The sequence below is a fragment of the Pseudorca crassidens genome, chromosome 2, assembly GCF_039906515.1.
Source record: "Pseudorca crassidens isolate mPseCra1 chromosome 2, mPseCra1.hap1, whole genome shotgun sequence".
Lineage (NCBI taxonomy): Eukaryota > Metazoa > Chordata > Mammalia > Artiodactyla > Delphinidae > Pseudorca > Pseudorca crassidens.
The window spans coordinates 59943916-59962541 of NC_090297.1; the positions used below are offsets into that span (position 1 = coordinate 59943916).

General features: G+C 35.7%; 1 protein-coding gene across 7 annotated transcripts in view; it reads left to right on the forward strand.

Moving 5' to 3' along the window:
- The window catches only part of LRRC7 (leucine rich repeat containing 7), a 501952-nt gene that overhangs the window by 216521 nt on the left and 266805 nt on the right, over positions 1 to 18626 (forward strand). For all 7 annotated transcript variants that reach the window (XM_067726544.1, XM_067726541.1, XM_067726540.1 and 4 more), the window contains one exon: positions 3113 to 3230. In XM_067726544.1, coding sequence (XP_067582645.1) covers positions 3113 to 3230 — 118 coding nt within the window. The remainder of the gene's footprint in view (positions 1 to 3112; positions 3231 to 18626) is intronic.

Consider the following 18626-nt stretch of genomic DNA (forward strand, 5'->3'; position numbering starts at 1 on the left):
CACAGTCTTTGAATTTGGAGTATGTTTAGATGCTACAAATACAACATTATCCCTCTTTAGCCTTCATCTGGCTAGTTTGTGCTCGCTCTTAGGTGATCCATTTCTTATTACCTCTTCCAGAAATACTTTCATGAGTCAACCTTGTCACCATCATCAACATAACTTAGGGCAGATACTCTACCAGTGTATTTTCATTATATCTGATATTTACCTTGGCATAGTCATTAAGAGTCTTACTTTCATTAGCTATTAGAGTTGCTGTTTTATACTATATTGAAGAATTACAGCTATTTCATGATCATTCTTTACATCATTTTCATTCAAAACTTGAGTATTGGGCTTCCCTGGTGGCGCAGTGTTGGGAGTCCGCCTGCCGATGCAGGGGACATGGGTTCGCGCCCCGGTCCGGGAGGATCCCACATGCCGCGGAGCAGCTGGGCCCGTGAGCCATGGCTGCTGAGCCTGCGCGTCTGGAGCCTGTGCTCCACAGCGGGAGAGGCCACAACAGTGAGAGGCCTCTGTACCGCAAAAAAAAAAAAAAAAAAAAATTGAATATTGAAAAAATCATTAAAATGCCTTCTTAATTTCTTTGCCACTTTATAGACATCATGACTCATATTCAAGAATTCACTGCTTGTTTATTAAATTTAGATTCCACTGAGATTGTTTATCTATCTGAAACTTCCAAACCAGTGGAGTACCACTCAGCTGGAGCTTAGCACTGTCTTTATTTTCTCTTTACTTATCTAAGTATACTTTCAAAGATATTTATGCAACATACACTATGTAAAAGACACTGTGCTAGTCACTTTAATATATACAAAGGTGAAACAGGTTGACACCAAGATGAATCAGACATGACTCCTGCCTTCAGTGACCTCATCATCTAGAAAAGTAAGAAATAGATTATATAGGTATATTTCTGTTTCTGTATTAACATCTAAATATTAGTAATTGCTAACAGTTATCAAGCTCTTACTATATGCCAAACACAGTTTTACACTTTTACAAGTAATTCCTTTCATCAAATCCAAGGCCATTGATTTTAAGAAACACCATTACCGTCATTGTAGTACCACTAAGGAAAAAGAAACACTGTTTACAGATATAACAATGTTGATTGGAAGATGAATCCCAAACAGCAAAGATGTTAATACATGAGAAAGTGCAAGACTTAGAACTGATGACATATAGTAACTCATTTAATCCTCTCAACAATCCTTCAACTTAGGCAATGTTATTGTCCCCATTTTACAGATGAGGAAATTGATAGAATTCAGAGACATTAGGTAACTTTCCCAAGATTACACAGCAAGTGAGTAGATAAGTGGGGATTAAATCTACATGAATCTGATTCCAAATGCCATGCTCTTAGCCTCTCTCAAGATCTTAGGATCTTGGATTATTTTATGTAATAGGGTGTTCAGGAGTGCCCAAATCTTTTGTTCCTGATGTGGCTTCATTTAAAATTGAAGAAGAATATAGGGACCTCTATTATTTCTTGAGATAAACTGAGTATTTGCTTGAGATGAGGCTTGAAATTACAAAGCAAAAAACAGTTTTGAAAATAATTTGTCTGAATTTTACATAAAATGGTTATAATAATCAGACTAAAAAGTAGTTAATACATCTTACCAGTATCAGCCAAGAGGCAATTGATTTTTTTAAATCTATGCATCTATAACTAACCACATTGCATGTAGTGTAATGGTCCTAACAGAATGATGGAGACTGGACAAGAACTTAAATTAACTTTGGCCATGAGTGTAGACATATTTTTTTTTCTATTTTTAAAGAGAAAATTAGTAGTTAGTGGAAACTATCCATCAAAGTTCTCTTTTTTTAGACTTTATAAAAAGAAGTAGCAACATCTCTATGGAGAATATTGAAATCCTAGTACTACATGAAGTATTGCAAATAATCTTTGTAAGGAGCCAAAAGCAAGTCAGCCAAAAGCAAGAAACTACATATTTTATCTTAAGTAATAACCAGCACAATCTATTTTTTAAAAGGTAATGAGTTAAGAAATAACAACCACATACTACATTGTTTTGCCTATAAATTATGAATTACATTTAAGAACAAGCAGCAGTTAAATGTACTGTGGGCCAATTGCATAGTCATGGATACCAGAGACTTAATCTGTGGAAATTTAGCAAAACAGAATTAGAAATGTCAAACAGAAAAGATCTCATTAAGATAATTCTTCCAGAAATGAATCAAAAATTCTGACCCAGCTGTTCAAATCTTGAGTAGTCAAGATGAGATGGACATAGCTAAAAAATCTAACCATATTGTTTCCAGAAATGTAATACTGGAAACACCTACATAAAAATAACCAGATCACTAGAGTGTTTGTTAAAAATGAAGATTTTGATCTTCATCCCAGACCCACCATATCAGTACTTCTTTGGGTAAAGCTCAAGGACCCACATTTTAACCAAGTACCTCCACCCACCAATGATTAAAACCATGCTGGATTTGAGAACCATTGCATTAACACTTGACTCTTCCCCATCTAGTACTTTAGGATTGGTGGCAGAAGTGAACCAACCACTAGTGGTTATTTTTCACCAAGTATCAGAGATTAAATGTTTCATTTGATAGATATTTATGAAGCAGTGTGGGGACACAAAAGAAATGTGAGCTCATGTATTCAACTGTATTGCAGTTCTTGCATGTCAGATAAACAAGTGTTCAACATGATTAAATGGAAGTAATTTGTGGTTGTGGAGAAAGAGAATTGAGGTAATCCTGGTAGCTGTGAGAATAAAAAGGAAGGGGTTACTCCAGAAGTTATTTCAAAGAAAAAAATAAATTGATTGGTTCAGTGGCAAATTGAACACTAATGTTAAACAGAAGGGGAAAAGTAGAATACCTTGAGTGGCGAATGTGGATAGCAGAGAGTAGGGAGGTACTAACATGATGATGGAATGTGAAAAAACTCTGAGGAGAATCCAGAAGATGGGTGTGGAAGAAACTGAGCCTTTTGGGGTTGGGCCCTTTTACTATCACATTTGTAAAGATGGTGAATTGAATTTTGTTACTAAGTTTATATATGAATGGATTTAACCAAATTGAGATCTAATAAATTATTATTTTCTTTTTACAGCAATTGTTCAACTGTCAAGCTCTAAGAAAACTAAGTATTCCTGACAATGACCTTTCAAATCTGCCAACCACTATTGCTAGTTTAGTTAACCTTAAAGAACTCGACATCAGTAAAAATGGTAAGATTCTCATTTCATCTCTAAACAGCTTGAATTTTTAACTGAAAATATGTTTTAATGTTTTCTCTTAGCAAATGATATACACTTTTTCTTTGATTTTGTTGCAACTCTAATTTAATTTTTGTTGAAAAGCTAAATCCTGAATTATAAATTGAAGACAGAAAACTTCTCTCCCCTCTTACTAATGTCCCTGACTCACTCGGGCCTTATTTCCCTCTGCATTCAGATGTGTGATTTAATCTTTTCTAGACAATTTTACTGACTTTACACTGCTTATTTTCCTCATTCTCAGGGTAAAATTTTTTCCAACATGTCTCAAGTATCACCTGCTCAATGAGGCCTACCCGTTAACCCTTCTTGGAATTGAATTCCCAGTTTCCTTTACTCTGCTCCATTTTTTCCTGTAACACTGACCATCTTCTCAGTATATATGATTTACTGATTTTTTTATGGTCTTGTCTGTCTTCTCCTGCCCCAAAATGCAAACTCCATTATGTGGCAGGAGGGATTTTACTCTGTTTTGGTCACTAATATATCTCAAACATTTAGAGCAATGCCTGATGAATAATAAGTGCTCAGTAGTATTTGTTATATTTTTGGCCAAACTTGTTATGTCTGGTGATTTTATTGATATTCATGTTGATGATCTTTTCTTCTAAATGTTTGTGGGAGTCTCCTGTGTCCTAATACGTTCATTAAATCCTCATTTCCTTCCATGAAAACTTGGCTAACTGTTTTATTACAATAAAGCAAGGATCAGTCAAAAAGAGTTATGTATAGGCACTATGAGGATATAAAACATGACCCCTTCATCATTAAGCTAGTCGGTTAAACTTTGTGTGTGTATGTATGTATTGCTTTGGTAACTTCAGGCAATATGCTTGGTGCCAAAGGAACAGGAATCAACAAAACAGATCCCTGCCCTCATGAAACTTACATTCTAGTACATGTGTTAGACATTAAACAAATAATTATGGATGATTAAATAAACAATTGAGTGTGAAGATACATTGGAGGTGAAGGATATGCATACTAGTAGGACATAATCCAGTCAGTGTAGTTAAGTAAAGTTACCCTAAGAAATGATAAACAAGCCCAGACAGGACAAATAAGAGTTGTTAGTCAATGGGTATAAAGTTTCATTTGTGCTGGTTGAATAAATTCTAGAGATCTGCCATCCAACCCAACATAGTTAACAATACAATATTGTGCACTTCAAAATAACTGATCTTATTATACACTAGAAGCATACCCTATGTCCCTTCCCTGTTTTATTTTCTTAATAGTCTTTATGAGAAACTGACATACTATATTTTTAACTTGTTTATTTATTGTCTAAATTCCCCTAACTAAAATTAAAATTCAGTGATGTTCTAATTTTTTATTGTTGTCTTGGTCACTGATACATCTCTGCTGCCTAAAACAGTGTGTGGCACATTGTAGGAGTTCAACAAAATATATTGAATGAACTCACGAATGAATGGTCCTTCTGGAACATTGAACATTTGTTGAAATGTACCAGTTTAAGTGGCTAGTGATTTCTTCAATTCAAGTATATGAGAGTTGTAGAAAAGTTTACAGTATCACTGGGGAAAGAAGACTAACACCTACAAATAATCAATGATTATCAGAGTTCAAGTAATGCATATGGCTTGAGGAATTCCATGAAGCACAGTAGCATTTGAATAGAGAGCATTTCATTTGAAGGAAACAGATAGAGTGCCTGGGACTTCCTTGGCAGTCCAATAGTTAAGACTCTGCGCTTCCACTGCAGAGGGCACGGGTTCAAGCCCTGGTCGGGAAACTTGAGATCCCGCATGCTGTGTGTTGCAGCCAAAAATAAATAAATAAATAAAATTTTCAAATGGAGTGCAAATGGGGGACACACACATCTTTCTATACCAACTTTATTTACCACTTAGAGCGTTTTCAGGAAGCCAATCCTAAAAGGACCATTTGCCAATTTAGAGAGAACAGCAACTAGATTTAGGCCCATTGAAAGATGACATAAAGGCCTACATTTATTCTTTTAAAAATAGATTTACAGGTCACATATTATTATGAATTGATAGTTCTGTACTTTAATAACAAATAATGCTATTTATATACATTCACACATCAAATTCTATTTTCAAATTACAATTTCTGAGAAATGTCATATGGCCAAATATAACACATCCCTTGGCCTTCATGCAGGTTTGGCTGGATAGTTCATGTAAATAAAAAAAGCTATCTTGTTCTTAAAGAGAATCAGAAGAAAACTCATCACCAAATATAAACACAAAACTCCTAAGAAATATGACATTTTTATGAGCATTATAATCATCTCCCAGCGGTCCTCTTGCATCAAGAAATTTGTGTTGTCAGTATGTAAACTGCAGGTTATACTCCTACTTAGAAGTAAGTTTGTGAGCAACATTAGAAGTCCTAGTAAGTAGTATTTAGGGACTTTTAGACTTTTAGCTATGCTTATGATTGCTATATTGTGGAAAAAGACAAAGCAAAGCATGGCAAATCATTCTGCAAGGTTAGTATAGTACTAAAGGTTTAATGAACTTGATGACATATCAGCCATTGCTAGGAGTGACACAAACAGTAAAAGATTTCAACACATCAGTCCTTTCACAAAATCATACCTAAAAAGCTGTCACTGAGTTCTGTGGCAGAGACCTAGACAGTTACTTAAGGAGCATAATACATCCTTTGGGAATCTGTCAAGTGAAGAAAGAGCAGATAGCAGAAAGTAAATGCAGTGTCAGCATCACAGTTGGACAAGGTTAGAATAGCCCCAGTGGAAAAGAGTCAAGACATGAGACAATATAATCAGTATTGGGATTTAGGGACAGAAAATGAATGTTCATTTGGAGGCAGGGACTCATGCAATTGCTAGTCAACCTAGGCAAACATTTGCCTGACTTGTGTTGGAATTTGATGAGTGACCCTTTATGAAATTAATTCAATTGGAGGCTGAGGTTAAATCTGATCTTGGTTGTGCCTGTGCCTCCAATCTTTACTTGTCATGTCTAATTCTTCCACTTATCCTAATTCACCATTTCTCTTTCCATAATTTAAAAATACTACTTTATATTAAAACCTTTAGATAAGTGAACTATTGTGGGCAGAAAGGTATCTAGAAATTTTTTGTGAATAGCTTTCACTACCTCTCTAATCACACTGCCAACTAACCCATTTCATCCCCAGGTAATGCCAAATTATCATTCTCAAATGCATCAGGCTGGTTACTGTGACATAAGAAATGATACTATTTTCTCTGCCCAAAATATTTCTTTCTCCCACTCTTGTCCCTCATCAACCAGAGTCCTCTTCACCTTTAAAAAGACATCTCTGATGTTATGTATTCTGGGAAACTTTCCTGACATCCTATACGCAAAGAGAATTAATTGCTTCTTCCTCTGTATATCTTTATACTTCCATCTCACTTTGTAATTTATCTTTTTAATATTTCAAAAGGTAAATTTTATTTTATTGATATTTTCAAATGTTTTGGCTGTTTAAAAGACACAATTTTTATTATTGAAATATAATTGATACAATATTATGTTAGTTTCAGGTGTACTACATAGTGATTTGACATTTGCATACATTAAGAAATGATCACCAAGATGTCTAGGAACAATCTGTCCCCATACAAAGTTATTAGAGTATTATTGATCATATTCCTTATGCTGTATATTACAACCTTGTGGCTTATTTATTTTATAACTGTAGGTTTTTACCTCTTATTCCCCTTCACCTATTTCTCCCAGTCCCCATGCCCTCCCCTCTGGCAATCACCCATTTTTTTCTCTGTATCTCTGAGTTTGTTTTCATTTTGCTTTGTTTTCTAGATTCTAAACGTGAGATCGTTCGGTGTTTGTCTTTCTCTATTTCACTTAGCATACTACCCTCTAGATCTATTCATTTTGTTGCAGTTTCAGAGTTTTTTAAGGCTGAGTAATACTCCATTCTATATGTATGACACATCTTTATCCAATCATCTGTGGATGGACATTTCAGTTGCTTCCATATCTTTGGTATTGTAAATAATGCTGCAATGAACATTGGGGTGCATATATCTTTTTGTATTAGTGTTTTTGTTTTCTTTGGAAAAATACCCAGAAGTGAAATAGCTGGATCATATCACAGTTCCCTTTTTAATTTTTTTTTAAACTTTTTACTGGAGTATAGTTGATTTACAATGTTGTGTTAGTTTTAGGTGTACTGTAATTTAATTTCTATATATCCCTATGTATTTGACAAGATTGTAAAACCCTTGAAGTCAGAAACTATCTTATTCATTTCTCTATTTGGAGCTACTAACACAATACCTATACATGGCAGGTGCTCAGTAAATGTCTGGTAGGTAAATAAACATTATACTTTAACATTCTTTTAAAATATATATTTTTATATTATATTACATTAGGGATCCTGCATAGTATAGGGTCCCCACCTCTTATACTAGGGTCTGTTAAATATGTAACTGAGTGCTGGAAAAGACAGAAATGATGCTGCAATAAGTGATGAGTAACCACTAAAATCAGCTCCAACCTTCCATATAGAAATATATTTAATATTCTTGTTCTTGGGAGAATGACTACTTCATGTCAAGTTTTGACCTTTCCCTTGAGTTTTAGACTGGTATAGCCAACTGCAGGCTGGACATAGCTATAATATGTTCCATAAACACCTCCTAACATAACGTATTTAAAACGAAGCTTATCATCCACCCTAATCTGCTTTTCCTCCATTATATCCAGTTTTCTGTTAATGTTACTATTATCCACACAGATATTCAATGCAAAAATCCATTCTTTCTTCTGACTCCCATATGCATTAAGTCACCAAATTCTACCAATTTTACCTCCTAAATGTATGTCTAGTCTGTTTCTTTCTTACCATTCCCATTGTTACCATGTTAATTTAGTGTCTTGTCTGTTTCCAGACTGGTTAACATAGCCTTCTAATTGGTCTCTCCCTCCCATTATCGCCACAACCATTCCCAAACCTATCCTCCACAAAGTAGCTTCAGCACTTTCTAAATTGTAAATATGACTAGCTGGCTCTCCTTCTTAAGATACTTCAGTTGATCAAGGATAGAGCATAGGCTCCCTAACATAGCATTAAAAGTTCCCACAATTGACCACCTACACTTCCATTCCATCTGCTCATCTCACAAAGACAATTTGTACTTTTTAACTTTATGGTCTAGATATTGAAGAGCTGCCTCAAATGTTTAATGCCGTTGCAATAACTCTGTGACTCTATTTATATAATTTCCTCTGCCTAAATCACCTTTCACACCTCTTTTCCACTGGTTAAAACTTACTTATCATTCAAAGCTCAATTTAGTATTGAAAACACTTGACACTTAGTTATATTAAAATATTTAGGTAGGGACTTGCCTTGTGGTGCAGTGGTTAAGAATCTGCCTGCCAGTGCAGGGGACATGGGTTCTATCCCTTGTCCAGGAAGATCCCACATGCCACGGAGCAACTAAGCCCGTGCGCCACAACTACTAAGCCTGTGCTCTAGAGCCCGTGAGCCACAATTACTGAGCCCGCCTGTTGCAACTACTGAAGCCCACGCACCTAGACCCGTGCTCCACAAGAGAAGCCACTGCAATGAGAAGCCCACGCACAGCAAGGAAGAGTAGCCCCAGCTTGCCGCAACTAGAAAAAGCCAATGCGCAGCAACGAAGACCCAACACAGGCAAAAAGAAAATTATGTACCTTTAATTTTTTAATGGTAAACACTTTAAGCATGAAGAAAATAATATGAGACAGTAGTGTGACCACCATGTAGATTAAAGTGATGGCATTTATTATAGATAAAACACTCTAGCTTTTTTTAAATGAAACTTGTAAATTCTCATCTCCATCCCTTTTTCCTTCCTCTGAGTTAGTGTGTTTAAAATTTCAATGAAGTGCTAACACATTGTGTATGTTATTCTGCAAGTTTTCATTCTACATTACGTTTCTAAAATTTGTCCTTAATGATCAATGTGAATATGATTGCACCAGCATAGTACCAAAGTTCCCACTGCTCCATATCCTTGCTAATACCTGGGGTTATTCGATATTTTAAATGTTGGCCAGTCAGATGGATATATAAGGATGGCTCAGTATTTTAATTTATATTTCATCAATCACCAGTGAAGTTGGCATTTTTTCATTTCTTTTTATTAGCAAGTGTAGAGTATCTTTCTCTGCAAATTGACTTTTTGGTCCATTTTTATTTTGGATTGTTTGTTAGGTTCTTAGTGATTTGAAAGATTTACATACTGTGAACACTAATCCCTTATTGGTTAAATAGGTTACAAATATCACCTCCCAGTTTGTGGTTTGTCTTTTTGCTTTGCTCAGGATGCCATTTGTTGTAGAGAAGTTGCCAATTTTAATATACTAAAATTTATCACTCTTCTCTTTTGGGCTGTAGTTTTACAGCTTATTTAAGAAATTCTTTCATATACTAATATCATAAAGATGTTTGTCTACATTTTCTTCCAAAACTATTAGTTTTCTTTTCCCATTTAGGCCTTTAATTCATTTGCAATTTATCTTTTGTGCTATATATTATCAAAATTTATTTTTTCCATATGAATAGATGATTAATTGTTCCATCAACATTTGTTAGTCTCTTTTTTTCTCACTAACTTATAAATATACCTATTTTACATATAAAAGACATTTATCCAAACTCTTTGTCTTGTTCCATCAGCTTACTTGCCTATTCTTGTACCAATATCACGTTGTTCTAAGCATTATAACTTAATATTAAGTTTTAATATTTGATAATAGAGGTCTTCTTTCTTTTTAAAATGTGTCTCGCTGTTCTTGGTACTCAGTTCTTTATATAAATTTTAGGTTAACTTGTTGAAGTTCACAAACAATCTATTAGAATTTTTTTAATTGGCTTGAATTTAAAGATTCATTTGGGATGAATTGTTATCTTTGTGATAGTCAGTATTGTAGTCCGTGAACATGGTACTTACCTTTATTTAGATCTTATTTTGTGTCTTTCAATAAAGTTGTTTTCTTTCAAGAAAGAGCTGCACACATTTCATTAGAGTTATCTCTGAGTAGTTTAAGTTTCTAGTTTTATAAATTGTATTCCTTCTATTTTTATTTATTTATTTTTTCCAGCCATGCTGCACGGTATGCGGGATCTTAGTTCTCTGACCAGAGATCGAACCCATGTCCCCTGTAGTGGACGGAGTCCTAACCACTGTACCGCCATGGAATTCATGTATTCCTTTTAGAAATTTCAAGTAAATTTTAGTTGATCCTATATAGAAACATTGCTAATTTTGATAGTTTGATCTTACAATCAGCCATGGTGCTGAAATATAAATTCTAATATATAACCAGTAGATTCTTTTGAATCATTGTGTATAAAATCATATCATCTGCATGTGACAATTTTATTTTCTTTCCCATCCTTATACCTTTATATCTTCTTTTTTATTCCAATTTTATTTATTTATTTTTATACAGCAGGTTCTTATATACATATTAGTGTATATATGTCAATCTCAATCTCCCAATTCATCCCACCATCACCCCCAACCCACTTCCCCCCTTGGTGTTCATACGTTTGTTCTCTACATCTGTGTTTCTATTTCTACCCTGCAAACCGGTTCATCTGTACCATTTTTCTAGATTTCACATACATGCGTTAATATACGATATTTGTTTTTCTCTTTCTGATTTACTTCACTCTGTATGACAGTCTCTACGTCCATCCACATCCCTTTATATCTTCTTGATCACTTTTTTATAAGTTATAATTTCCTGGGAAATAATCTATTCCATCATCCAGACGTTCAATTTTATTGTAAAACATTGTCCATAGACTTCTTTTACACGTTTTATAAATCTCTACCATATCCATGGCTGTCTCTTTCTTTGTATTCTTAACGTTTTTTAATTGTTCCATCTATCTTCTATGTTTTTATCTCCAATATGGCCAGAGGTTTTTCTACTTTGCTAATCTTTCAAATAATACTTTTTTGACTTATTTGTCTCAATACTGGTTGGTTGGCTGGCTTTTCCTCCAATCATTAATTTCTATTTTTCTACTTTATACTGCAGCTTTTTTATTATGCCCCTCCTACTTTTTACAGTTTACTCAATTGTTTTTAGTATTCCAATAAACTTGCAGCTTTTTTAGTTATCATATTATTTTTATTGAAATATGTTACAGACTACATAGTCTGGATTATTTCTCTTTATTCATTGACTTTCACATTGTGGCCTAGGATATGGTCAATTTTTAAAATATTCTTGGTTGCTTATGATAAAAACACATATTCTCAAGATTATTGAGAACAGGCTAGGGATCATCTAATAATATTCTTTATTCTTCCCTACATTATAGGCTTTTCTAGGACAAATACTGTATCTTAGTGATTTCTATATGCTTGAACATTGAAAGCAGATTTCAACCTCTTGTGTTCAATAAAGATTCTAGTCTTTCTTTTTAAGAATAAGTACATTAACCTTTATCTTTCTTGAGAGAAAGAGAGAGAGAGAGAGATGTAAATAAATATTCATGCTGCATGTAAATCACCCTTCCTCTCTAAGGAAAATTCCCAAAAATTACATACAGCAATCCATGGGTAAATCATTGGCTATCCATGCCAATGGATCTTTTATCCTTTCTTCCTCAGAATCTTAATCCAACAGTAAAACTATGATCTTATGTCCATCAGAGATAACTGCATTTTATGATAGTGTGGTATCTGAATAAATAGTCTATTCCTGTTTGCAGAGTTGATACATGGTCTTAATGGAGTAAATTGTTTTATATGATAAAGCAAGATAATGAATGATAAGGTTTAATTGGGCAGTGATTCTGTTTTAAGTCTGATTGTTGATTTGTCATAGCTTCAGAGAGACTATGACACTCTAATTTAAGGACTTTAATGAAAATGAAGTAATGTGAAAATGCTTCCTAATTCTGCAGCAATTAAGTGATTTTTCTCTCATCCTCTAAAACTTATTTCTATACAAGAATGAATTTGAACAGCATCATAGTGGGCCAAATCACTGTTGTTAGTTATAATGAAAGGCGATCAGAGTTGAAGGTATTATTATGTGTTTTACTGACTTGCCAATTATTCTACCCCTTCGCCAAATGCATCAAAAACACTGAAGACAAATAATGTCTTCAGCTTTCAGTGAAGAGGAGGAGTTCCTCTCAAACACACCAGAGAAAGAAGATATGAGTAACCAGTTAAATGATGAAAATCTTTAAAATTTTGAGCATATTCAGAAAAGAATAGAGACTCTAGCAGTGTATATATAAATTCTTAAGGCAGTCTATTTTGGGATGCCTTATGTGGGTTGGGGAGAAAATATTACCCTGCAGTTGTTTTCAATTAGCAATAAATATGCTCTTTGATGTTTGGCAAATCATTAGGCCATTTGTTTAGAGTAAAGCTTATTATTTTGTCCTATTAAATACCTCACTTCCAATGCTCTTAATGTGCTATTTATCTGAAAATCACTAGCACTTCCCTCACTGTAAGACTACTTTCCTTTCTACAGAGTCTACTTCTGCCCAAGATTATAGTGTTAAAATAGAGGATTGACTCCTCTATTTCCATAGAGGAGTATGATGGCAACAAAAACCAGGTCTGTTCTCCTGCCACCTTCTTAGCTAGATACCAGGATTTTTAACTCTTTCTAATGTCTTCATGAGGAAATAAAACCAACATATAATTTTTATGTGTGTTGCCAGCACTTACTCCATGGGAGATAGAGCTTCCAATCTGGTAATATATTTAAATATAAGGGAGAAAGGAACTGTTCCCATCCCATCATCCTTCTGACGTCTGTGTTGGGCTCTGTCACCTAGAGTCAGCAGAGTCTTTCCTGAGCTGATTGATTAACCTGTCTTCGTGTGCCCCTGTAATTCCTAGAACTTGTAAAATAACAGAATTGGACTGGCAGTGAAGCGTTGTGAGTCCTCTCTCTACTAGGCCATACCCCCTCGCAGCTTCAGGATAAACTCCTGAAAAGAACTGCTGCACCTTGCACTGTTTCTAGACTCACAACAGCCACTATCAAAGTGCAGGCATAGTAAATGCTCAATAAAGCAGTTGACTGATAATGAGTTAAAAAAATCATTAGCCAAAAATGAGGTAAGATTATTAAATAGGTCCATTTAATATAGTAGTGACTCAATATATTTGTGGTTGAAGCAGAGAGAAGGTGGGGAGGGCAGGTGTCATTTTAACTCCTTTTGACGAAGTCTTATTCATTCCTCTATGAAAGAGCTTGTTGGTCAAGGTCATAAAGATTTCTTAAAATTTTCTCCAGACAGACATGTCCTAAAGGCAGAATCAGTTGCATGATTGCCTCAAAGTATTGATTACTTTACCTGCATTTGGCTTTTCTCTTTATAATGCCACTAAAATAGGCAGAGTCTTATAGGAGACCTTTAACTCTTCTTGCTTGAGCTCCTACTGAGTTCTTGGCTCCCTTCATTTGAAGGGTTGGAGGTCAAGCAAATCATTCCAGTCTGTTTGTTCTTCTCTCTCTCTCTCTCTCTCTCTCTCTCTCTCTCGCTCTCACTCTCGCTCTCTCTCTCCGTCTTTAATATATGACTGGCCTGTACATTGTCTCCCAAATTTACTAACCTAACTGCTGGATGCTTTTGCTTTCTCCCATATAATAGATTGTGTCTCTGAAATCTAACTCTAATCAGTACTTCCTACTTAATAGAGTATTGCCTCATTTACCAAATATGCTTAGGGAATGTGGGTTTATACACAAAATAATTTTCAAAAAAAATTACAGTTTATCCTTTTACACCTAATTTTAAAATTTTATTTGAATCATTCTGAATGGCAATTATTCCAAAAATGTTTCATATCACATTATTTTCTTTCAATGAGTATAATGAATGCAATTGAACCTTTCCAGGTTGACTTGAGTTCATTATGGTTTGTGTTATTAAATTATTTTAGTATGTGTAGATGCTTGCCTCTACACAAAATAAGAATGGTAGGCTTTAAGAGTTCTGGTGTTAACTTTGTAGTTTTTCCATCACCTCCTTTATTATCAGACCATGAGTTATCAAGTCTTCATATTGACATTCTGCCTATTTTGAGTAGCCCTCTCTTCTTATTTGTTCCTTCTAATAGCTATTGGTTGAACTATATATAAAGAGGACATAGATTTGGAACTAAGCTTATAGTACTTGTCAGTATATTAAATTAAGAAATAAAGAACATGGGCTTCCCTGGTGGCGCAGTGGTTGAGAGTCCGCCTGCCGATGCAGGGGACAAGGGTTCGTGCCCCAGTCCGGGAAGATCCCACATGCCGCGGAGCGGCTGGGCCCGTGAGCCATGGCCGCTGAGCCTGCGCGTCCGGAGCCTGTGCTCCGCAACGGGAGAGGCCACAACAGTGAGAGGCCTGCGTACCGAAAAAAAAAAAAAAGAACATTATGACCTGAGCAATGCACTCAATCTCAATGTTCCAGAAAGTTAATAGTACTATCTGAAATTTGACCAAAGGTAATTATAGAACAAATACAATTTACAGTGCCCCTATAAGAATGCCACATGGTCAATCTTGAGTATGCATTAAACTCAGAGTTCTAGAAAGTTGGGGCTGTTTGTATTTGACCTGGAGAGTATATATGGAGCACATCCAATATATTGTGCTCTATTATGAATGTTGCGTTGTCAATTTTGAGTAGCTAAAATGTATACCCCCAAATAGTTTAAATCCTGGATTTGATGGAGGCAGCTTAATAAACATATAATGTGTGTTTGGAATAAGCTTGGCCTGGTTTCAAAACCTCCGAGCCTCAGTTTCTTCATTAGTTTAAATAGCAATAATAAATCATCTTATAAAATTGTTGTGAAGATGAACTAAAGCAAAGTGCTTATGTTTCCTCAATAAATTCCATTCTTTCTGCTCCTAAATCTAATCCAATTTACTAGATATCCAAAAACCTGCCTGCTTTCTCAAAATTGAAAAAAAAATATAAAAATTGGTATCACGTTTAAAATATCAGATGAAAATATTAAAGTGTTATCAATATATATCCCTCCTTTTTTAAAATTAAGGTTTTAATCCTTTTTCAGCCTACGGCACTTACATCATGGGGTAGACCATTTAGGCTGATGATACCTCTGAATTTCAGAGAATTCAGAGAAGCATTTCAAAATGCACTATCTATAACTATTATCATATATACAGGTTTAAATAAAAATTTTTAAAGTAATAAACATAAACTTTAATGCATTTGAGAGAACTCTAAATCATTTAAAATTTGGTATTTGTAGGAAGTCCTTTATATTATTTTTGTATGAAAAGAGAGTTACCTGTTTCATCTTAGAAAAGGTAATTTCAATCTAAAGCATCTGTGCTTAAGATCATGTGTTTCTTTCCATGTTTGTACTGTTTTAGTTCATTGCTTCAGGATATTGATGCAAAAATATAATTAAATCCAATTTAATAGACACTTGCTCAGTTTCTGTTGTTTTCCTAGGTCTGATCTAGGTACTGTCAGGAATATCAAGAAATTGAATGTCAACTGACTCCATCCTCCTATCTTTCCAGAACACTCCCTCTTATACCACTCCAACCCTCCTTTGAGGAGGGTTGGAGTGGTATAAGAACCATCAATCTATTAGTACCACCACCTTTTCATGAATTCTCTCAACCTCTCTCAAGGTTTGCTCTGCCCTTTTTGCACGGTTTGAATTTTATGGTCAGTCATCAAATGACCCCCTTGATACCTTTGCTTCTTTTTTATATATCTACGTATGCTCAGTAAAATTACAACCCTGACTGAATCCAGCTCTCTACCTATGGCTGAAAAGATCCGGAAGAAAACAGTCACACTGATTGATATGACTTTAAGTTCATGATTGCAGTTCTGAAGTGGAGCCTTAATGCTTCCCAACAATCATGTTGTACTTCCTTCCTCTATTGACTCTCATTCTCTTCTGGTGACTATTTCACATGTTCTCTTCTGTCTTCAAACTCCCACATCTCCTGTCCCATGTTCATGGTTATTTATCCTACTCCACTGAGAAAATCAAAACTCTCGAAGGATGATTTCCAGACTGTCACCATCCTATCAATTCATCTACCAGCATCTGCACCCATATTCTCTCATTTCTGCCAAATTAGTACAGGTGAACTACTCCTGTTTCTCTCTAAAACCAGTCTCTCCACTGGTTAACCATCCCCTCTTGCCGACCCATGGATATCACTGTAGAAATTCTCCTCAGTCTCTACCACATCATCAAGATTTTCCTCTCTACTTGTTTATTCTAATCAGTATACCCACTTGCTATTATTTCTTCTGTTCTAAAGAAAATTTCTTGGATTTTCTTCCCTTAATATCCCTCACCCCCTTGCAGCAAAAGCTCTAGATGGAGTTGTCTATATCCTTTATCTACGATTCTTTCCTCTCATCCTCTCTTAAACCCACCCCAGTCTTTAAGCCCTCCACTCCAAAACAATTCCAAATGAGGTCATACAGATCTCCTCATTACTAAATCCAAAGGCAATATTTGGTCATCATGTTACTTGACCTAGCAACATCATTTGAAACAGTTGAATGCTTCTTCCTACTTTGCACATTTTCTTTATTTGATTTCTAGGATTCAATACTCTTATTTTTCCCCCTATCTCACTGATTGATCTTGTTCAGGCTCCTATGTTGATTCTTCCTCTTCTCCCCAAACTCATTTTGGAGTATTTCATGGTTCAGCCCCTTGTCCTTGTTTCTTCATTATCTACATTTACATCACTGGTGCTCACATTTTGTCTCATGGTTTAAATACTGTCTAAATCAGCGGTTCCCAACCTTTTTGGTACCAGGGACCGGTTTCATGGAAGACAATTTTTCCACAAACCGGGGTGGGGGGGGGGATGGTTTCAGGATGATTCAAGCACATTACATTTACTGTGCACTTTATTCCTATTATTATTACATTGTAATATATAATGAAATAATTATACAACTCACCAGAATGCAGAATCAGTGGGAGCCCTGACCTTGTTTTCCTGCAACTAGATGGTCCCATCTGGGGGTGATGGGAGACAGTGATACCCGAAGTGTGTTGCTATGTCCAGTCTACTCAGTAATCTCATTTTGGTTGCTGTCACTGCAGAAAACACTGCTTCACAAAGATAGGATGTTGGAAATGGAAGCAGGTTTTTCAGTGCTTTTATGGCAATCTCAATTTATTCCGCCTTGACTTTAATCCAGAACGTATGGAGATTTGAAGTTGTCTCAAACATACTTTTAAGGCCACCATCATTTACGATATCAAGGAGTTGATCCTCTTCTATAGCACAGAGAAAGTCAATTCACCTGGCTTATGCACAAATGGGTCATGGATCCATTCCTTCCCAGTTCGGAGGTCTTTTGTGGTTGGGAAGTAATGCTCAAATTCTTTTGAAAGCTGAGATAAGTGATCATACGCCAGCTGGGAGAAAGAAGGCCCTGGCTCTGTCTCTTTCAAAATCTCTGCTAATGTTTGAAACTTGTCAAAAATCCCAATGTTCAATCGTCGCCCCCATATTTCCAGTTTGGCTTTGAATGCAGCCACATTATCTGCCGACTTGAACACACTTGTCGTTCTCCCCTGAAATGACAGATTGAGCTCGTTGAGCAGGTTGAATATGTCACACAAGTAAGCAAGATTTGCGACCCATTCTGTGTCACTGAAATGTGCTGCCAGTGGTGACTGTTTTTCTAAAAGGAATCTCTGGAGCGGCTCTCATAACTCAAAAACTCTGACCAGTGATCTGCCTTTAGAAAGCCATCTCACTTCTGTGTATAAGAGAAGACGTGTGCTCTGCGTCCATCTCCTCACAGAGCTGCATGAACAGACGTGAGTTAAGGGCATGTACTTTAATGTGGTTGATAATTTTAATCACATCCTGCAAAACGTCTTTAAGTTCAGGTGACATTTTTCAGATAGCCAGCATTTCTCTATGGATGACACAGTGTGTAGACTCACATTTAGAAGCGACCTCTTCGACCCGAGTAGTGAAACCAGAAAGCTGTCCAGTCATGGCAGCCTCTCTGTCCGTGTATATACCAACACAGAATGACCAATTCAGTTTTCCTGACATGTAATCATTCAAAGACTTGAATAGTTTTGCAGCTGTGGCGTTGGTTGGCAACAAAAGTGTACATAACGTATCCTCATGTGCATCCTCCTGAAAAATATATGGCACAAAAACATGCATTGTTGCCTTGTCATCAACATCGGTAGAGTTGTCAACCTGGATTGAGTACCACGGTGACTCATTAATCCTCTCTAACAATTGTGCCTCAATATCCTCTATTTCATCAATTTGTCTAGTTATGGTGCTAGACGATAGTGAAACACGTGCCATCTTTTGAACTGCAGCC